General features: G+C 39.8%; 1 protein-coding gene across 1 annotated transcript in view; it reads left to right on the top strand.

The window, feature by feature from the left end:
- tenm2b (teneurin transmembrane protein 2b) overlaps nt 1-23,702 on the top strand; it is a gene marked incomplete at both ends in the record, with an annotated part of 221,512 nt that overhangs the window by 14,044 nt on the left and 183,766 nt on the right. Inside the window, one exon of the mRNA XM_081391712.1 lies at nt 9,450-9,725. Coding sequence (XP_081247838.1) covers nt 9,450-9,725 — 276 coding nt within the window. The remainder of the gene's footprint in view (nt 1-9,449; nt 9,726-23,702) is intronic.

The following is a 23,702-nucleotide window of genomic DNA, read 5'->3' on the forward strand; positions in this document are numbered from 1 at the left end:
TGTGTCACCAGCATCTCTCTCACCATCGGATTTTCACCTGTTTCATCATCGGACTTTCACTTGTTATCTTCAATAAACCTGAGTTACTTGCATTCTGCTTCTGTCGTCTTGATTCACCATGACAGAACGATCTGACCACGCTATGGAAGCAGCAAGTAATCCTTCATCTCTGGAAACCTTTGTCAGCACCAGTATACAACGCATGGATCACCAAGAGAAAAACCTCAACGACACAGCTCGGGCAGTTCAAGCGCTGGTGACACAGGTGTCCGAGCTCACCCAGCAAATTCAGACCTTGCGTAATCCCACTGCGCCACCCACACCGCCCGTTCCCCCCACACCACCGGAGAACACCTCCCAGTCGGAGCCGCGCCTTCCTATACCTGAGGCCTATGCAGGTGAGCCAAGCTTTTGCAGAGCGTTTTTGACTCGCTGTTCGATGCATTTTTCCCTGCAGCCGAGAACCTTCGCCAATGAGTCAGCCAAGGTGGCTTTCGTTTTGACTCTCCTGACTGGGAAGGCAGCACTCTGGGGAACGGCGGTGTGGGAGAATCAAGACCCATGCTGCACCTCGTTCCAGACACTCTCCGCCGAAATGAAGAGGGTCTTCGACCGCGCCAGCTCCGGGAGAGAGGCGGCTCGCATCCTAGCTGAGCTAAGACAAGGAGAGAGGTCAGTTTCTGACTATTCAATTGAATTTCGTACTTTGGCGGTAGAGTGTCATTGGAACGAGGAGGCGCAGTGGGACATGTTCCTGCATGGGCTGGCTGACCGCATCCAAAGGGAGATCTACGCCCTGGACCTGCCCACGTCTCTAAACGGACTTATAGAACTGGCACTTCGAGTAGACGCTCGTTTATCCCGTGTGGAGCGGAGAAGATTGCCTGGTCGAATGGCGGAAGGAGTAGAGCTTCCACGGTCCAGCGGCGGGGATGCGGTCAGCCCCGTCTACGATCACGAGCCCATGCAGGTTGGGCGGGCTCGGCTTACTCGGGAGGAGAAGGAAAGGCGGAGGTCCCAAGGACTTTGTCTTTACTGTGGAGCAGCTGGTCACTTTGCGTTCGGTTGTCCGGTAAAAGGGCAAGCCCGGCAGTAATTCTGAGGCTACTGTCGGGTGGGATCTCCGCCGAGAAGACCTCACCAACATCTACGCTCCTCCCAGTAAGACTGAGGTGGTCAGCTCACGAGCACGACGGACAAGCATTGGTGGATTCAGGGGCAGAAGGTAATTTTATGGACTGTACGTTTGCACACAAGTTTCAAGTCCCCTTATTACCACTCACCCGCAAGATAGAAGTCCGCGCACTCAATGGTCAAGATCTACCCAACATTTCACACACCACCGGACCCGTCACGCTCATCACATCTGGCAACCACATTGAGACCCTGTCATTTTACATTCTGGACTCCCCTCTTGCACCCATAGTTTTAGGACATCCCTGGCTCATCAAACATAATCCCAAGATAGACTGGCAGCAGCGCACGGTGTTGGAGTGGAGTACTAAGTGTCACGAGTCTTGTCTTGTCTCTGCTTGTCCGTCTGTTTCTGTCTCTGTGTTTCAGGAGGAGGCAGGGGATTTATCTAACGTGCCCACGGAGTACCTAGACCTGAAGGAAGTGTTCAGTAAGTCTCGGGCTGCTTCTCTTCCTCCGCATCGTCCCTATGACTGTGCAATAGACTTACTGCCAGGTAAAGCTCCGCCTAAGGGCAAGTTATATTCGCTTTCTGTTCCAGAGAGGGGGGCCATGGAGAAATATATTTCTGATTCTCTGGCATCCGGGTTCATCCAGCCTTCCTCATCTCCAGCGGGGGCGGGGTTCTTTTTTGTGGGGAAGAAGGACGGTTCTCTGCGACCTTGTATTGATTACCGAGGGCTGAACAACATCACGGTAAAGAATACTTATCCTTTGCCGTTGATGTCTTCAGCCTTCGAGAGGTTGCAGGGAGCGTCCGTCTTCACCAAATTGGACTTACGTAATGCTTATCATTTGGTCCGCATCAGGAAGGGGGATGAGTGGAAGACTGCTTTTAACACCCCCAGGGGGCACTTTGAATACTTGGTCATGCCCTTCGGGCTGTCCAACTCCCCAGCAGTCTTCCAAGCACTCGTCAATGACGTGCTGCGAGATATGGTCGACCAGTTTCTATATGTCTACCTGGATGACATATTGATTTTTTCGTCTTCTCTCCAGGAACACGTGCAGCACGTCCGACGAGTGCTCCAGAGGTTGTTAGAGAATGGGCTTTTTGTCAAGGCGGAGAAATGCGATTTTCATGCACAGTCTGTTTCTTTTCTAGGGTACATTGTGTCGGCTGAGGGAATTCGGATGGATCCGGAGAAGGTTAAGGCTGTGGTGGAATGGCCAACTCCAGATTCCCGTAAGGCCCTACAGCGGTTTCTGGGGTTCGCCAATTTCTACCGGCGATTCATTCGCAATTTCAGCCAACTAGCCTCGCCTCTGACTGCCTTGACCTCCCCCAGAACTACGTTCAGGTGGTCAGACGCAGCTAAGGCTGCGTTTGCCAAACTCAAGAGTCGCTTTGTTTCGGCTCCCATCTTGATTACCCCTGATCCATCACGTCAGTTCGTGGTGGAGGTTGATGCGTCAGAGGTGGGGGTAGGTGCTGTGATCTCTCAGCGTTCTCCCTCAGACGATAGAATGCACCCGTGCGCGTTTTTGTCCCATCGTTTGTCTCCTGCCGAATGCAATTATGACATTGGTAACAGAGAATTGTTGGCGGTCAAGTTAGCATTGGAAGAATGGCGTCACTGGTTAGAAGGGTCGGGGGTACCTTTTATCGTCTGGACAGACCATAAGAATTTGGAATACATTAGAACTGCCAAAAGATTGAACTCCAGGCAGGCTCGGTGGGCACTTTTTTTCGGACGTTTTGACTTTACACTCTCGTACCGCCCGGGTTCCAAAAACATCAAACCCGACTCTTTATCGCGTATTTTTGATCGTTCCGAACGCCCGTCTACTCCCGAGTGCATTTTACCCGAGAATCTATTTGTCTCCACACTCGTATGGGAGGTCGAATCGAAGGTCAAGAGAGCCTTAGAAGGGGTAACGCCCCCGGTCGGTTGCCCACCGAATCGCTTATTTGTACCGGAGGGATTACGGTCCGACGTTATTCAGTGGGGGCATTGTTCCAATGTGGCTTGTCATCCAGGAGTTAATCGAACCAAGTTTTTGGTCAAGCAACGATTCTGGTGGCCTCTCATGGCTCGTGATGTTCACAGTTTTGTTTTGGCTTGCTCAGTTTGCGCCACTGGTAAGACTTCCAATCGCTCCCCAGATGGGTTACTCCAACCGCTGCCTGTCCCTTCGAGACCCTGGTCCCATATTTCGCTAGATTTTATCACCGCCCTCCCACCCTCTCGGGGTAACACGGTAGTTTTAACCGTGGTGGACCGGTTCTCGAAGGCGACCCATTTTATCCCCTTGCCCAAATTACCCACAGCCAAGGAGACAGCGTTGGTTGTCGTTAATCACGTCTTTCGCTTACATGGCCTCCCGACAGACGTGGTTTCCGACAGGGGACCCCAATTTGTGTCCAAATTTTGGCGAGAATTTTGTAGATTGTTAGGGGCGACTGTAAGTCTGTCCTCAGGGTTTCATCCCCAGAGCAATGGACAAACTGAGAGAGCCAACCAAGATTTGGAGAGAACGTTGCGATGTTTGGTTTCCAAGAATCCTTCCTCGTGGAGTCAGCAATTGTCTATGGTGGAGTACGCACACAATACGTTACCAGTGTCATCTACGGGCCTATCTCCGTTTGAGTGTAGTGTAGGTTACCAGCCACCTATATTTCCTAGTCTGGAGTCCGAAGTCGCGGTTCCCTCTGCCCACGCATTTGTCCAGAGGTGTCGTCGCACCTGGACTAGAGCCCGTGAGACTCTACTCCAGGCGGGAGCGCGCACCAAGGCCAAAGCCGATCGCCACCGGTCTAGGCCTCCCGTATACGTCGTTGGTCAAAAAGTGTGGCTTTCTACAAAGAATATTCCGCTCCGCTCCGTTTCTAATAAACTTGCTCCTAAATTTATCGGCCCGTTTACTGTCACCAAGATCATTAGTCCGGTGGCAGTCCGCCTCAACCTCCCTCCAGTGTACAGGAGGATTCACCCCGTGTTTCATGTATCCAAAATCAAACCCGTGTTTTTTTCCCGTATTAATCCGCCAGCCCCGGTTCCCCCACCGCCGCGTCTCGTAGACGGGGAACCAACCTATTCGGTAGATCGTATTCTGGACAAGAGGCGGAGGGGACGCGGATTCCAGTACTTGGTGGACTGGGAAGGTTACGGTCCGGAGGCGAGAAGTTGGGTACCTGCCAGAGACATTCTGGATCACTCCCTTATTGATGATTACAATCGACAGGTAAGGGAGCCTAGGGACGCCAGGAGGCGTTCTTAGGGGAGGGGGTACTGTCACGGTTCATAAATTCATTGTTTCCTTCGTGTCTCGTGTAACTGTTGTTCTGTGTGTGTGTGTGTGTGTGAGTGGGCGTGGCACTCATTCCGGAGGATCAGCGATCCAGCTGATCTCATTCATCACCCCAGCTGCAGCTCATTCAGTCTCCTATAAAACCTCACCGCATTCTCCTCTCATTGTCAGATCGTTGGTTGATGTCTCCCGTTTGTTATCCCAGTATTGTCGGCGTTCCTGTTTCCTGTTCCAGTTCCTGTTCTTTGTTCTTCGGATATCGTCTTCACTTGGGTTTCACGGTTACGGCACTTCACCACGGACCTCGCTGACCATCCAGTCCCTGTGTCACCAGCATCTCTCTCACCATCGGATTTTCACCTGTTTCATCATCGGACTTTCACTTGTTATCTTCAATAAACCTGAGTTACTTGCATTCTGCTTCTGTCGTCTTGATTCACCATGACAGCCGGAGCACGTTTTCTGTTAGAATGATGTTGTGTTAGCAGCCCCTAAGTTAATAACTAATGATCTTTGCAACAGAAGTGAATAAATCAATCAAAACTAACTTAGCTGGACAATAACTTTATTCTAGAGCCAAAACCATCTCTGTTACTGTAATTTCCTATTATCACTGTAAAGTTGCATTGAAACAATCTATATTGTTAAAAGCGCTATATAAATGAAGGTGACTTGACTTGACTTGACTAATGGAATGTATATTAGTGAAGATTGGCCATCAGCCTGCGGTATATATAGGTGTGAAACCTCCAGCATCATATTGGCCAGTGCTTCAGTCCAACCCCTGTGTATATATACTATATATATATATATACATATATACATATATATATATATATATATATATATATATACATATATACATATATATATATATATATATATATATATATATATATATATATATATATATACATATATATATATACATATATATATATATACATATATATATATATACATATATATATATACATATATATATATATATATATATATATATATATATATATATACTCACACACTATTATCATATGTCAATGATACTAAAATAACACTGGAACAAACTCTTTCAAGTACTCTTTAAGTACAAGATACTGCCTCACCTGTTCTGTCATAGTTGACGCCATGCCAGTGCTGTTGAGCACATACCTGTACATTTTTCCTCTTGACTGCAATGAACATTCTGTATTCCACACACAGAGCAGCTGCTGTCTTAACAGTTGCAGTGCAAATGAAAGGCAAACAAAAGAAAGCAGAGGGATTAATAATAAAGGTGGCATAGCAAAGGGATGCAATGCTCTAATGTCACCACATGCATTTAAAGAGGAAAGCGAGTCGGAGGAGCTCTCATGAATAAGAGACCCAGATGAGAAAACAGCCGTTAGACAGTCAGCTCAAGCACGGAGCAATACACAACAAAATGACCCAAATGGCCCACGCTGGGGCTAGAGGAATTGGAGGAAGCTCTCTTTTCCACAGCAGCTATATTCTCCAACAGTGCAGTCAGGTGGACTGACATTATTCAGGGTATGCTGACTGCATCCTCTGTACCCTGATGGTATTGATCTCTGGAGATGGAAAGCGTGACTGCTTGGCTTCACAAAAAAGAAAGAAGTGCAACATAGACAATAATGCTCGAAGACCAAAGCATAAGGGATGGAATTTAGAAAGGTCGGAGGATATATTGAAATTGGCTGACATTTATGAAGTAATATAGGCTTCATTGAACCGCCTTCTAGCCTTTTTAGAAAGCATCATTTACACCATGAATGTCTGACTTCTCTGTGAGAGAGGATTTGTTTCTCCAGCAGGAAATGAGAAAAAGGCCCATCCACATATGCTGGTTTCTTTCTTTCTTTCTTTCTTTCTTTCTTTCTTTCTTTCTTTCTTTCTTTCTTTCTTTCTTTCTTTCTTTCTTTCTTTCTTTCTTTCTTTCTTTCTTTCTTTCTTTCTTTCTTTCTTTCTTTCTTTCTTTCTTTCTTTCTTTCTTTCTTTCTTTCTTTCTTTCTTTCTTTCTTTCTTTCTTTCTTTCTTTCTTTCTTTTTCACCCGTTTGCTGCTCTACATGGTTTTTACTTTATTTTATTATTTTTTAATACAATTTATTTCTTTGACAGAAACTTTCCTTAATAAGCCTTTGGGACCTATTTTAACGATCTAAGCGCATGGTCTAAAGCACAAGCAGCAAATTCACTTAGGGCATGTCCGAATCCACTTTTGCTAGTTTAACAATAGGAAAAATGGTTGTCGCACCAGGCGCATGGTCTAAAAGGGTTTTCCCTATCCTCATAATGAGTAATGGGTGTGTTTTGGGATTTACGTGCGTTTAAACCAATCAGAGTCTCAATTCCCATTCCCTTTAAATGCCAGTTGTGCTCGCGCCATGGCAGATTCGGAATTTGATAGTGGAAAGACTGAAGCTGTCTACAGAGCGCAAACGGAACTGCTCGTGCGCGAGGTAAAAGTGCGCAAGCAGACCATCTACAGGACAAGCCGGATTCCTCCATATGTACACAAAAATAATCTTTTACATTGTAATCCTTTTATTTGAAATATTTGGCATGTTTGTGTGCTTCTGTATGTGCATCCCTGTGTGTTCAATAAGCAGAGTGTACATGCGTTGTGGACCCGCCTATAGGCGCAAATGCGTTTGCTATTTAAACAACGTGGCGCAGGACGTGAAAATGATACCTGCGTCGGACTGAAACTAGCAAAAAACACTTGCGTCGCGCTTGGCGCTGCATTGTGCCGGGTCTAAGATAGGGCCCTTTATCTGACTGGGTTCTTCTGTGCTCTAAATTACAAATCTTTTGACATTTCAACAAACTCTATTCATTTTTAGCAAAATATTAGTTGTTTTCATGTCTTTTGCAAGACCATTTCATGCTTTTCATGCTTTTCATCTTCAGAAAGATCTTTCTTCCTTCCTATATTGCATGAGAACTGTGACTTGCTTAATGGAACAACTTCTTTAAGTATGTTTTCCACTCACCTATAGGACCTGGCAAACTATTTAACAAACCTGTCTGAGATTGATACCAGTTATCTAAAAAGAGCATCCATCCATCCATCCATTCATTGATTTTTAGCTTTTTTTTTACCTGCAGATTATGTTCAGCCAAATCTACCTGTATTATCTGAATATTAACAGCAAACATGTGTTCACCCTGCAATAACAACTGATATGTGCTGATAGTTCTCACCATACACTTAGGACTTGAGAAACCATTGTCTTTGCTCTGTGCTCTGAAGATGTGAACATTTCAAATCATTGGGGTTTTGAAACAGCATGTATCTTGTTTTTTGTATCCTGTAATGTTTTGATGGGATCTCACAGTTTTAGCAGGCTGTGTTAACATTTGCATCTCCATCGCAGCAGGACTCTTTGTCAATCAGGGCGTGTCTGAGGCCTGAAAAGAGATGATTGAAGTGAAAAGAGATTTTTTTCCGAAATGCTTCACTGTACCTGACGGCATGTGAAAAATTCTATGTTGCCATGGTAACCCCTCCCTCAACAAATGACCTTGCCACTCTCTCGGATTTTAGCACCTGGTGAAAAAGGATATTCACTTTAATGTCCAGGGTGTATGAGCAAAAGGGGGAAATTGTGTCTAAACAGACAAGGCGCTGGAGGAGGCTGAGTTTTTGGCCTTTTTTTCTTTATAAAGTGTGTCTTCTGGGATATTTTTTTTTCTAGAATGCCTTCTGGCTGTTCAGTTAGACACTATCTCAAATTTACACCTTGGAAGATTTTTCCCTTTGGAATAGACACACAACAGCGGGGAGGCAGAGAGCTCCGCATGACTTTTCCACACATAAAAACAGCCAGGGAGTTTCTGCTATATGGAGCAGGTTTGTTGTGCACAATGCAACTTTTGCATTGTGTTGTGGGTGATGTTATTAGATGATGGAGGGACATTTTGTTCTTACAGCTTACGTGGAGCTGGCCCCGATTGCCGTTGGTTACTACGTTTCAGGTATGCACTGCATAGGTATGTCTTGGTGCAGGATGAGACTCCACCCCCCAACACCTCCTGCTCCTATTCAAATCATTGTGTGCCCTCTATTCTGTTTACTCGACCCTCATTAAATATTGTGTCGTGCAAATGTAGATGTGGACTGTGCTTTCCCCCCATATTTGAGCAAAATGCAAATGTTCAATAGGTTGTTTTTGCAAAATGTTCCTCCAACCTGCTGAGTAGTAGGATGCAATGCACATTCAGCTTAATGTTTTTAGCTGCTTATGAAATTATTATTAAAGATTGGTGGTTTCCTGCTTTGCATCACTCTAATGTAATAGTGAGTCATTAGTTTGAAGTCATTAATGGCTGTGATTTTATGCAGTGCACATATTTGTGGATCTTCCTAATTCATGAATATTCCTGTCCTATTAATGTTTATCTCATTAATGCATAGTCTTTCCCTCATTAATTCATATGTAAATGAACTGAATTCATATATCTGTTGTATATATCTATTGTTTTATATATACTACAAGTTTGGACATGTTGAAACTTTTAAAAGATTTTAAAAAAACTTTTCTTCTAAGGGCATAGATAAATACATTGAATAATTAGTTTAAATAAATATGCAAATAAAACAATATAATTTAAAACTAAAATATATATTTTTGCACGCACACACGCACGCACGCACATTTCATTCCATACATTTCCTATATTTTGAATTGAAATGGTTAGCATAGTGATACGTTTGTTCTTATAGCTGTAAAACAGCCAGTAGTCTTTGTCCCACCTTAATATAATTTAAATTCATTCCTTTCACTGCTTTACGGAATGAAGATGACTGGGACAATACAGAGCTTAAATTAATTTACACACTAAAATGAAGACTTGCTAGAATGATGATTGTGTTGTCATTATGTAATTTAGCAAAGCCAGTTCTTAGTCAGAATCATCCAACTCGTTTAGGAGTCAGAGATGCCTTGCAGCCACACACATTTTCTTCTTTTTTTATTTAATACTTGTATTCTCATTACAGGGAGCTTCGCATTGGCTGATCTGGGCATGTGTGAGCCTCCACCGTCATCCAGTGTATATTGTTCCAATATGAGCCTGCTGCAGGACAGATACGCTCTAAGCGCCGGATCCGACGCCGACTCAGACCCTGAGGGGGTCATGACCCCTGAGCGCGCCGTCCAGCTGTGGAGCGGGCAGCCACTCAAGTCCCGCCGCAGCTCTTGCCTGTCCAGTCCTGACCACTCGGTTCTCACTCTCACCGACTCTGAAAACGAACACAAGACTGATGAAGAATCAGGTAGGAGAGAGAGAAAAACACTTGAGAACAAATGAAGAGACAAATGAAAAGACACTGATGATTAGAGATTTATCAGAAGGGTAGTGCATCTAAATTAAGTGGAAAATCTGTAATTTGGTTAGACATTAGTTACAACAATGAATGCCAGTTCAGTGAGACATCTAAATGAAATGTTCTCATTGCTCATTTCCCAAAGGCCTTCAGTTTTTTGGGAGGTGAAATTGAGCTTATTGAATCATTGAATAAGGACTATTTATATGATTCTCAACACAACACTCAACACGCCTGTCAATATTTGTAAAGCCAGTGCTTTTTCTGAAGACTGTATTCACTGCGTTGGTGAGATCAGAGCAATTTACAGACCAAAGAGGAATCATTTCAATGCCTGCGATCTCAAGTGGCGTTTTGTCTTTGATATAACAAGACTTTATTGCCAGCACGTCTAACTTGCCAATGACAAGTACCGCTTTATGCATTTCTCGGGTCAAATTTATAAAATGCTCTTCGCTGAATGTTAAACTGACACAGTTGTAGTTTCTTCTTTTCATATTACAAGCACCAGACATTAGTGTTTGAATTCAGAGAAATCAGTATGGATGTACTGTACTATTGGTGAAGCTACAACTGTACATCTGTTATCAGTTTCATCAGAGAGATAATTGAAAACTAGTCACTAGACACTAAACTCAATAAAACACTTATCTTAATATCATTGTTCATTTTACATTTAATTTTGTTTTAGGGCCTAGTCCTAGTTTTTGTCTTTTGATGGAAATGTCTTGTGAATTACAGTACGTCCATTATACATGTACTGAAATTACATAATTTTAGTTGATAAAAATAATATATTTAGTTAAAGGGTTAGTTCACCCAAAAATGAAAATGATGTCATTAATGACTCACCCTCATGTCGTTCCAAGCCCGTAAGACCTCCGTTCATCTTCGGAACACAGTTTAAGATATTTTAGATTTAGTCCGAGAGCTTTCTGTTCCTCCATTGAAAGTCAATGGACGGCATACTGTTCACGTCCAGAAAGGCAATACAGACATCATCAAAGTAGTCCATGTGACATCAGTGGCTCAATCTCAGGTTTATCAAGCGACGAGAATACTTTTTGTGCCCAAAAAGTAAACAAAAGTAACGACTTTATTCCACTATTCATTTCCTTCTCTCTGGGCCTCGAGTGAGTTCACGTAGTGTTTTTGCGTAGCGCGTCTGTGTTGTACGTCACACGCATCACACATGACCAGCGTCGGCCAATAGTGAGCCTACGTGTGACGTACAACATAGACGCGCTGCGCAAAAACACTACGTGAAATTGCTCGAGGCCCAGAGAGAAGGAAATGAATAGTGGAATAAAGTCGTTATTTTTGTTTACTTTTTGCGCACAAAAAGTATTCTCGTCGCTTTATAAACTTAGGATTGACATTTTAAATGGAGGAACAGAAAGCTCTCGGACTAAATCTAAACTATCTTAAACTGTGTTCCGAAGATGAACGGAGGTCTTACGGGCTTGGAACGACATGAGGGTGAGTCATTAATGACATCATTATCATTTTTGGGTGAACTAACCCTTTAACAATGCAAAACGACACACTTGCACATTAAAAAAAACGCATGAACATTTATTAACACACTACCATTCACAGTTTGTTTTTTCAGCAAGGACACATTCAATTGATCAAAAGTGACAGTAAAGACATTTATAATGTTACAAAAGTTTGAAAATATATTCTGTTCTTTTGAACTTTCATTTCATTAAAGAATTTGGAAGAAAAGATATATTAAGTTTTCATATGCAAAAATATTAAGCAGCACAACTGTTTTTAACATTAATCCTAATAAAAAATATTTTTGCAAATTTTATTTTTTTTTACATTTTTTTAGATAATATTTTACACTGTAACTGTTTTTACTGTATTTTGATCAAATACATGAATCCTTGGTGAGCAGAAGAGACTTCAAACACATTAAAAAGTAATATTCACCCCAAACCTTTGTGCGGTAGTGTGTGAAAACTGTTTTTGTAAAGATATGGACTGAAACAAAAGCAGTATACGATGGTAATACTAAATTACACAGAGACAACAACAGTAAACAGATAGTAAAATAAAAAATTAAAAATAAAGAAAAAAGATATATGAATAAGATACACATATGTATATATAATATATAAATAAACATAAATAGACAAATTTGTATGTACATGTGTTTTACCAATGCATTCTCATCCTTGGGCGTCATATACTGATGCTTTTGACATTTCGTCGACATCGAACGCACATGGCACCCTTTAGCGTCAATATGAGACACACAGAGCTTTGTTCGGTTATGGGTAGGTTTAGGTCTGGGGTAGGGTTAGGGTTAGACCGCTAGGAGGCGCCTTCTGGCCCATAACTATCTGCGTCTCATATTAACGCTAAAGGGTGCCATGTGCGTTCGATGTAGACGAAATGTCAAAAGCGTCAATATATGACGCCCTAGGATGAGAACGGGCTGGTTTTACTGTATGTACAGCAGAGTAGAATAGAATTGACAGGGAATTAAATAAAAGAGGTAAGTTATTGTCAAATAAATATAAGTGATATTGCACATATTTATCATTGCAGAGTGGGAAGAACATTTTCCTGTTCATGAGGTAGATTGCCTTGGGAAAGAAACTTTTCTTGTGCCTGGCTGTTCTGGTGCTCAGTGCTCTGTAGCGCCGACCAGACCGCAACAGTTCAAAGAGGAAGAAGCCTGGATGTGAGGGATCCAGAGTGATTTTGCCAGCTCTTTTACTCACTTTGGATGTATGCAGTTCTTGGAGGGTGGGCAGGAGAGCACTAATACTCTTCTCAGCAGTCCAGACTGTCCTCTGTAGTCTTCTGATGTCTGATTTTGTAGCTGAGTCAAACCAGTCAGTTATGGAAGTGCAGAGGACAGACTCAATGACTGCAGAGTAGAAGTGCATCAGCAGCCGCTGTGGCAGGTTGAACTTCTTCAGCCTTTTTTTTGCACTTCAGAGATGGCGATGCACAGGAACCTGAATGACTCCAGTGCTTCAACATTGCTGTTCATGAGTGGTTGTAGTGCTGGGGTGTTTCTCCTAAAGTCCACAGTCCTCTCCGCTGTTTTGAGCGTGTTCAGCTCCAGGTTGTTATGACTGCACCAGACAGCCAGCTGTTGAACCTCCTGCCTATATGCAGACTCGTCACCATTGTGTATGAGGCTGATGATGGTAGTTCAAACTTCAAAAGTTTGACAGAATGGTCTTTGGCAGTGCAGTCGTTGGCGTTGCTATTGGAGAAGAGCAGTGAGGAGAGCACACATCCCTGGAGGGCGCCAGTGTTGATTGTGCAGGTGTTGGATGTGAATTTCCCCAGTCTCACTAGCTGTTGTCTCTCTGTCAGAAAGCTGGTGATCCACTGACAAATAGAGCTTTTGAACAGAGAACTGGGTTAACTTGAGTTCTGGGATGATGGTGTTGAAGGCTGAGCTGAAGTCCACAAACAGAATCCTTGCATAAGTCTCTAGTTTGTCCAGGTGTTGCAGGATATATTGCAGTCCCATGTTGACCGCATCATCCACTGACCTGTTCGCTCGATAAGCAAACTGTATTCACATTGAGTTACATATTCTGGCACATAACTGATGTTCACCCGTGCATTTTCTATGCAAATATAAATTGTATTGTTAGATTTATGTTTTGGATACAGATTATTGATCATATATATATATATATATATATATATATATTATATATATATATATATATATATATATATATATATATATATATATATATACACTGTATATATATATATACGGAGGAGGATTAGGGCCAGGCAATAATAAAAAAATAAAACCATCTCGAGATTAAAGTCATTATAATGCGAGATTAAACTCGTTAAATTTCGAGAAAAAAAGTCGAAATAAAATCTTGAGAATAAACTCATTAAATATCGAGAATAAAGTCGTTGTGTTGCGAGAAAAAAATCGTTAAATTTCGAGAAAAAAAGTCGAAATACAATCTCGAGAATAAACTCATTAAATATCGAGAATAAAGTCGTTGTGTTGCGAGAAAAAAACTCGTTAAATTTCGAGAAAAAAAGTCGAAATACAATCTTGAGAATAAACTCATTGAATTTCGAGAATAAAGTCGTTGTGTTTCGAGAAAAAAAGTCGAAATGAAATGTAGAGAATAACGCATTCGATCAGTGTTCATTGGATAGCCTACTGATATCAACCTCATCGAGGTTTCGTGGTTTCCCAGGATACCATAAGACACATTATTAATCGTTGTTGTTTGTGTACGCCTCCATCCACAGAATGTAACGACTGTAACCATCTAATGGCAATGCTGTACGGTTTTAGTTTATCATAGCTTTCCATATGCCAGAGTGTATTTGGGCCAGCGCAAGTGGCGTCTTCTCAAGCGTCTCCTTTGTCGAAATTCCACACATTGAGGATCAACAAGTTTAATAATGCGTCTTATGGTAGCCTATCCTGGAAAACCACGAAACCACCATGAATTTCATGTTGGACAAAAGCGAGTACATCGCGCAAATTGGACTGATTTTTTCTTCTAAAAACACCTAGCCGACCTAGACCTAATGTTCTATTCTTTGTTACTGAAAGAAAGTCAAAAATATAGATTGTCTAAGTGATCTAACTCTGCCATGTCCTCTATCAGGTTATGCAATGAACACTGATCAAATGCTTTATTCTCTAACGTTACATTTCATTTCGACTTTTTTTCTCGAAACACAACGACTTTATTCTCGAGATTTAACGAGTTTATTCTCACAATTCTTCGACTTTTTTCTCGAAATTTAACGAGTTTTTTCTCGAAACACAACGACTTTATTCTCGAAATGTAATGAGTTTATTCTCAAGATTGTATTTCGACTTTTTTCTGGAAATTGAACGAGTTTTTTCTCGAAACACAACGACTTTATTCTCAATATTTAATGAGTTTATTCTCAAGATTGTATTTCGACTTTTTTTCTCGAAATTTAACGAGTTTAATCTCGCATTATAATGACTTTAATCTCGAGATGGTTTTATTTTTTTATTATTGCCTGGCCCTAATCCTCTTCCGTATATATATAATGATTTTGAGTGAGCTAATTAACCTGCTAGCAAAGAAGTTCAGTTTACTGGTGTTCAGCTTTTGCAGCTGTAGAGTGGCAAAACATATTTTAAGTGGATTAGAATCAGTTCTCTGAATTTAAACATTTTTCTTCTTTTAATTGAATTTTTATTATCATCATAATGAGTCAGCGATATCAAAGATAGGGCCAAATGAAAAAGTAAACTTTTTGGTTAGTGTTTGGAAACAGAACTGCACAGTCTCCAAAATGTTGAGATTAAAGGTTACACGCTACAGAAAGGCTTTTATTGCACACAGAAAATAAAAATAAAAGAAAAACAGACCAAACAGAGGAAGCAAATGGAGCAAAGTGTTTAGGGAGGAGATGTGAAACTCCAGGGGGTACTACAAACAAAGAAGCAAGGTTTCCTTGTTGAGGTGAGCAAATGTGAAGAAAAGGGAAGTACAGTAGATCTAGAGGGGCTGAAAACAGGCAGTCATCGTTCAAAGCCGGCCCAGCTCTGCTGCTCCATTCCTGGACATCAAGGCCACCACATGCATTAATGGAAACAGGTTGTGCAAAGGAAAGGCACAATGTGGGATTTATGATACCTGCGGCGAGACGCAATAAACACCAGGTGCGTCTCATCACGCATTGCCAGCAGTGTTCCAGTTTTGTTTCCCTTCTTCCTATTGTGAGCCTTCACATGTGCTTGTGGGATGAGGGACAGGATGATGATGATGATGTTGGAAAGGGGAACTCTTGGGTATTGATTATCTCTCACACAGTCAGAGAATTTAACATAGAAAATGGACGTTTGCAATAGGTTTCAAATTGGTGTTCAGTGACTTAAAGCAATACATCTTGTGTTCTTTGAAGTGAGAACTAAAAATATATAAAATAACTGGATGTTGCTAGTGGTTGTTTTTACACAATAACATCTGAACACATGAACTCTATTCTATTCTATTCTATTCTATTCTATTCTATTCTATTCTATTCTATTCTATTCTATTTTATTCTATTCTATTCTATTCTATTCTATTCTATTATTGAACAGTTTGGGGTACTAAGACACTATTATATTTTTTTTTGAAAGAAGATTCTCGCACTCACCAAAACGGTAATATTGTGAAATATTATTGCAATTTAAAATAACTGTTTTCTGATCTGCTGATTTGGTGCTCAAGAAATATTATTATTATCAGTGGTGAAAACAGTTGCTGCATATTGTAGTGTGAAACATTATAAATGTCTTTTAGTGTTTGATTAATTTGTAACTCTTAACAATGTTTCATTAGTTAATGTAACAGTATTTATTGATCTTTATTAATGTTAGTTAATAAAAATCCAGCTTTGTTTGTTTAGTTCACAGTGCATTAACTAATTTTAACAAATACAACTTTTGATTTTAACAATGTATTACTAAATGTTGAAATTAACTTTAATATACATAAATACATGCATTTTTCATTCTTAATTCATGTTAACTAAAGTAGTTAACTAATGTTAACTAATGAAACCTTATTGTAAAGTGTAAATAATTAATTTAATGCATATTTGCTGAATAAAAGTTTTAAGTTCTTCAAAAAAAAAAAAAAAAAAAAAGATCATAGTGACCCCAAACTTCCTAAATTTTGGTGACAAGGTTGCAAAATTATAAATATATATAAAAATGCATTAAGATATTTAAAATATAATTCAGTTCAGTTCCGTTTATTTATTAAGCACATTTAATGACAGCAACAAAGCAGACCAAAGTGCTGTACAATAAAAAATAAATGGCCATAAGATAACAGATAAAAGTAAAAAGAGAAGAACAAAACAAGACTAATACAATGAATTAAAAGCCAATGAAAAGAGAAATGTTTTAAGACTAAAACATTAGACATACGACATTAGACTAGATTTGAATGCAGATAAAGTAGAAGCAGCCCTAATGTACTGTAGTCTGGAAGGCTGTTCCATAAAGCTCTATCACCCTGACACTTTAAGCGAATTCTTAGAATTTGTAGTAAGTTTTTATCTTCAGACCTTAGGCTTTGTGAGAGATTATAGGGGTGGAGTAAGTTAGACAGATAGCTCTGCGTTTGATTATGTAAATATTCATAGACAAGTAATAGGATTTTAAACTCAATTCTAAAATGGCAACCAATGTAAATCTTTCAGAAGGGGAGTGACATGCGTACATTTATTGCATCCTTTCAGAAATCGTGCAGCTGCATTTTGAACCACCTGTAAATGAGAAATTTGAGACTTAGATATACCATAGTAGATGGAGTCGCAATAATCCAGCCTAGTCGTAATAAAAGCATGGATTGGAACTTCCAGAGACTTCTCAGATAGTAACGGCTTAATTTTAGTAAGCAAGCGGAGATGAAAGAAACTAGAACCAATCACAGAGTTAATATGTTTATTAAACTTAAGAGAATTGTTAAACTTCACACCCTTTCCTCACAAAATAAGAAACAAAAGTTTGTAGATAACCAATAGCGATCTTGTTACTTCCTGGAGAAACAGAGGGGCCAGAAACCATTACCTCTGTTTTACCTGAAATTCAAAAAAGGAAGTTTTCATAGAAAGCCAATATTTAACATCCAAACAGGCAAATATAAAGTTTAAAGCACTTTGATAGTGCCGAGCCACGGGCAGGTACATTTGCGTCAGCGTAGCAATGAAACAAAACCCCATCTTTCCTAAAAAATAGAATGGGAACCCAGGATAATTATTATATGTACAATTATATTTAAAATACATTATTATTATTTTTATTTATAGATCATTATTATAGATTGACCGAGAATATTTTATGACAGTTAATCACACCCCTTCCATTACCATTTTTTTTAGAGTTTCAAGCCCTGTACCATCTTTTGTGGAAGGTGCCAGTGGCTGCTATACACCCCTAGGGACTTTTCATAGGATCTTCGGCGTGTCTATGAAGGGACTTTGAGTCTTTTTGTTTGGAATGATGGTTGATTTCTCCACCACCGAAAACCTCTAGAGACTGCAGCGAAAGACTCAAACCCTGAAGACATTGAAAACAGTAAAAAGCAATTTTGACAAGTTCAACTCCTCCATTGCTTTTGCCCTTTCTTTCAAATGAGCGTGGACAATGTGAACAATGTGGACAGTTTCCAAAACAGAGAACGGTTTTTGAGAGTATGACAGTTATATACTGTATGCAATAGAAATATAGCAATGAAAAATATAGGGGCTATTTACACCTGGCCAATTCATGTGTTTTCTCAGATCGGATAGCTATCTGATTTATCAAAATGATTCCATTTACACCTGGTCACATAAATGTGTTTTTGCGAAACGGATTTAAATCCGATCTTCAATTCCCGCGCTATATGCAGATTTAATGGAGTGCACGTCACGAAAGCAACAGATATGAGCTGCATTTTATTGATCATCAGCTAAAATTTTAAAATCAAAGACCGCAATAAGAGAGAGCAGTAACAGCCCTGGTAAGATCATTTCGTTTCTTTAATTTTAATGATGATGATTGTGTGTTAAGCGTCTGCGACTTACTTTCACTTTCATTTGCGATAGTTTGAACGTTGGCTTGATGAAGAGATGCTCAGCTTCTCATCTGTGGTGATGCGTGTTCCAGTAGCGTCGTCATATCTGGCTATAACATTACATATAACACGCTCTCACACGTTTATTTTTTACCATTTTTGGGAGGAGTACAATTTACATATGTGGTTTCAACAACCAGATGCATTTACACTTGTCCAGTTTCGTCTGGAATGCGGCCCAGACCACCTCCTGAAGTGGTTTGAGCGATCGGATTCAAATCCGTCTCGAATGCGTTTCGGAGGGCATTTACACCTGGTCTTTTCACGATCGGATAGCTATTCGATCTGAGAAAACGCATGAAGTGGACAGGTGTAAACAGCCCCATAGACACAATTGCTGAACTCAGTTTTTTGCATTCATCTTCACCTTCCTCAAAGAACGAATTACCATACATGGTTTCCCACTTAATCAAACTTCTTTTACTGCCATAATTAAATCTTTTCTCGATGGTCCACAACCTCTCAGATGGCTGCTTCTCTGAATAATCTTCATCCAGACAAGAGCATCTGCTTTGTGTGCAGCTGTGTTTGTAATTAGTACACAAGCGCCAAAATTACGCATTTTCGCAGCCACCTGCTGTCCAAATCCAGCGTCTTGCATTCTTGGTGACATGGATCCTTTTGTTCAGGTAATGGACACCTGAGTCACATCATGCATTTAAAAAAAAAAAGTTTCGCTTGGAAGCAATTTTGGACTGTGGGCGGCGTCGGTGGCCGTGTTGCCGCTGTGACACACATTCACCAGAGCGTCGGCGTGCGCACACGCTGGGAACAGCGGGACGTTCTCAGAAGAATCGTTCACATTGTTTCCACCGCTGCTATGAGCCATGCAGTCTTCAAACAACCTTGTGGCGGCCCACTGATCTTTGTTTTTCTCTTTCTTCTCTGTTCTGAACTTCTCTTTCAGTGCCACGGGCAGATATTGAATCCCTTTCCCTTAAACTCCACCCCTACCGAGACTGAAGACCACGTCAAGTCTGTGTGGGTTATTTTAATGTGCCACGTTTGAGAAAAGAAGCTTCTCCATTTGTGTGTGTAGTTGTGTTCATTGAAATAAACTCAGCAACACAGCAGGGCGCAGACCACTAATGAATTTCCACTGTGAGAGCTAATTAATAGGGACGACAAGAGCTGGATTTGATCAAGAGAATGCTGGGTGACAAGCTGCAGAAGTGAGTCCTGAGGCATCGTGTTCAGCCACCGTTTGCTTGAAGAGCGTGGCATGATGATATGATAAAGACGGCACCTTCAGGCAACACTTACACTCATTACCACTCACTTTTGTTACCATTCACGGGTCAACTCTCTTGCTCGCCAGCGCCAAAGAAATGCCCTGCCGCCATTCCCGGGCTCCCTATCCCAAGTGTCCTCGCTCAGATCTGCCAGTCTTCAGTTGTTTGCTGAGCCTTGGTTACTTTTACAGACACTGGGTTCGTGTCCCTGGCAGGTTACAGCTAAATGATTAGAGAAGGAGCGCTCATTAAAATGCCACAGTTAGCCCGTGGTGCTGTTTGCACTCTTTTAAGTTCTTGTGGTGAACTGTCACACAGGCCATTAACGAGTCTATGGATACAAACTTCAGCTCTCGGGAGTCATTGCGCGTGTTACAGTATGAGAAGTTGTAGCATTATCAACTGTGAAATGGGAAAACAAAGTTTGACCAAAGATTATTGCATAATATGAGCATGCGGATTAATCCTCATTCATGCATGAATTATTAAATCACAAAGGGAAAAAGTGTTTCTGTTTACTTTAAATCTTTGTTTATATCATTCATTTGCATTGCTCTCTGTTGCGTTATTTCTACATGATCTAAGCAACAATGTTTAAAGTTGGGAAAAAAATATATACTGAATATACTATGCCCTAAAAGTAGTACTTTTTATGAAGAAAGAGTGTATGAGTGTGTAGCAAAATAGTAGGCAAGCTTTGGGATATACAGTACTACTTTGTCATAATCAGAGCTGCTTAGTGCTTACAAATTGTAGTCGGTTACTGATTCCAAATTGCATGACAAAAATTGTAGTTAGTAACAATCCATTACATTACACATATTAGGTAATATGATCTGACTACTTTCTGATTACTTTTAAATTACTTTTGACCTAAATCATTTATCACTTTGAATTAAATAGAATAATATTGTACCATAAAAAAAAAAAACAAGAGAATATATATTATTCCATTCTTTATCAACAACATGCATTAAACATTGCATTAAGTCAGGGTTTCCCAGAATGGGCTACATGATGGAACTGCAGGAGGTTTGTGAGTTTAATGAAAAGCTAATAATTAAATAGATCATAAAAATTTAAAATGAAAATAACTCATTTTAAAATAATACATCTTTTAATAAAAAGACAAAAGCCTTCCAATTGCATAGCAATGCATGGTTAAACGACTTACAGCTTGACAATTCAAATAGTAATTAATGTGTTCCACAGGAGTGGATTCAATACAATGCTGAAATGTTGAGAAAACACTCCTTAAATCTGAAATGATCTCTATAAATTGAATGCAGTGGTCAAATGATGCTTTGTTGCCTCTCAATTTTCCATGTAATTATAGCCACCTGACTAGTGGCTGGTCTGTGTGTGCGATTTTACAAAATTAGAAGACTTTCTAAACGTATATAAGCAGTAGGCTTTTTAAGAAAGGAACATTTAAAATATGGAAAAGAAGAATAAGGAGAATTAATAAATTATGAATGATTTACTGCCATTGTGTGAATAATATGCAATCATGTAATCAATAAAAAAGTAACTTTAGTCTGATTACAAGTATTTTAAAACATAAAATAATCTAATTACAAGTACTTCATTTTTGTATTCTGATTATGTAATCCTGATTACTGTACATGTACTGTAATCAGTTACTACCCAGCACTAGTCGTAATTGCGTTCTGTCAATTAGTTACTTGCATTCTGTCACCCTTTAAACTGCAGCTGTCAATCATCGTGTCACAGTTAAAATCCTCCACATTCGATTTCATTTAATTTCCTACCGTATCTGAGAGAAATGTTGTAGCAGGTTTATCTTCCAGTTGTGTGTTTGCATGATGATGTATTTAAAGGTTAATGACCAAACGCATCTTTATACAAGTCTGTGTTGTTGCAGATGAAATATAAAATGGATAACATTGAATACATATTTTGTGTTAAGTTTGATACTGATTATTAATCACTCAAACCCCTTAACTGTTGTTCTTACACATCCGCCATGTTTGTAGTTTTTTAAAACACGTTTTAGTTGTGTTTGTAGTTCTAATCAAATCCTTGTCCAATGCAATGGGTTGTGGGTAATATTAGCCGTTAGACTGTGCACGGATCTGCACTTAGTACGGAAATAGTAGACCATTCGGGTATCTTAAGAATACTCATTTCAACATACTATGATTTGGGACACACTAATTCTAACTTCAAATGCTATTTAGAATGGATAGTATGTGAATTGGGAAGCAGCACATGACATGTAAATCTGTTTTGGTTGAAAACATCACACCCTGAATGGTTAAAATGGCTTTTTAAGGTCTGTCCACTGTAGAGACATACTGTACAATTAAAACAGAAAATTAGTGTTGAATTAATTAGGCAAAGAGGATCATCTGTTCATTTCCAGTAGATTTCTGGCACACACACAATTGAAGTGTCAGAATAAAGAGCATTAAGATTATCTACAATTATGAAAATTTGGTAATCTGGATTTTCAAATTTTCTGCTCATTTTCATGTTGGTGGCAGAAATAAAAATGTTCTGTGGATGTCCAACCTCATTTCTTGAATCGAAAAGGGAAGTGAAGACTGAAACTGAAGACAGCTAGTGTTTTAATGAACACCCCAATCCAAATATGCCTAGTAACAGGTATGTCGACAACTACAAGTTTTAAATACTTATTGTAGAGCTTTGGTTTCCATGACAACAGGTGAAACCCATAGGAAGGAGTGTTTCTTTGGAAAGGTCAGTGATGAGTTTGTATTTGCTGTGTCTTAATTATTATTTTTTTATTTTTTTGGGTTGTGTGCAAAAGTGTGTTTGTATGTTTTGGGGAAACATGTTTTTGTTTCTTCAGCGTAATTATTCTAAACCTGGACTTCTAAAATGAATAAGTACAAAGTGTTGCTGTGTTGCTTAATATGATCTGGATAAGCACAGAATTTACATTAGTCCACAAATGAATCCATATACGATTAATGAACCAGATCATATTTACCAACCATATCAGGTGACGTGATTCTTTCAGTCATCAGTGTAAAATACACCACTGATGTCATAAAATACATCATGACATTGTGTTTGCACTGTTACTTATGATGAAAGCATTTGTGAGAGTGTAGAAATCGATGCTCATCGCTGCAACCTTTCATACGATGGGAGTAGATCTAAACATAATGCTATAATCAACACTTTTCACGATTAGTTAATCTCGAGAGTCGTAATAGTAAAATTAGTAAAAGTTTTCGAGAGAGTTCCACGTGTAATACTGTACAATACTAACACGTTTAATAATAATAAACATATGCAAAGATGTTAGCCAATCACAGCAGTGGGCGTTTACATTTAAGTCTACAGCAGACACGCCCCTTCCAACAGAGCATTCAGGGTAGAAAATGGCCTTTAATTTCCAAATTTTTACCATTTTTGGTGTAAAAATCATACTAACATTATAATGCATCTATTATAGTGCACCTCAGGAAACATAAAAAATGCAGTTCATGGCCCCTTTTAAATTTTTTTTTTTTAAATGAAATCAGTTGCCATTCTTTTCAATGGCTCCTTTCTGTCCAAATTAGAATTACTGTAGGCATAAAATAGGAGTTTGTGTACTTTTTAATTGATCTTGGCAGCAGTAATTCATCAAACGATGGAGTGGTGCTTTTTAAACAGGCATTTATCCAGATGCATATTGTAGTTTCAGCACAGTTTCAGCATTATAAAGAGCCGCTACAGGTGTCTGGATCACAGTGTGGAGTGATGCTGTACAGTCCAAGTAAAGAATGCTAAAATTGGTCATCTGCAACAAACTTCCCTAACCAAGCACAGAAGTGCATTAAACAAAATGCGTAACATTTGATAGTTCACCCAAAAATTACCACATGATTTACTCACCCTCAAACCATCCTAGGTGTATATAACTATCTTCTTTCAGTCGAACACAATCAGAGTTACATTAAAAAATATCCTGACTCTTCGAAGCTTTATAATGATAGTGAATGGCGCGTCTGATTTTGAAGTCCAAAAAAGTGCATCAATCCATCATAAAAGTAATCCATACGACTCTAGGGGGTTAATAAAGGCCTTCTGAAGCGAAGCGGTGG

This window comes from Scardinius erythrophthalmus (assembly GCF_964197995.2).
Source record: "Scardinius erythrophthalmus genome assembly, chromosome: 17".
In the NCBI taxonomy this organism is placed as follows: Eukaryota; Metazoa; Chordata; class Actinopteri; order Cypriniformes; family Leuciscidae; genus Scardinius; species Scardinius erythrophthalmus.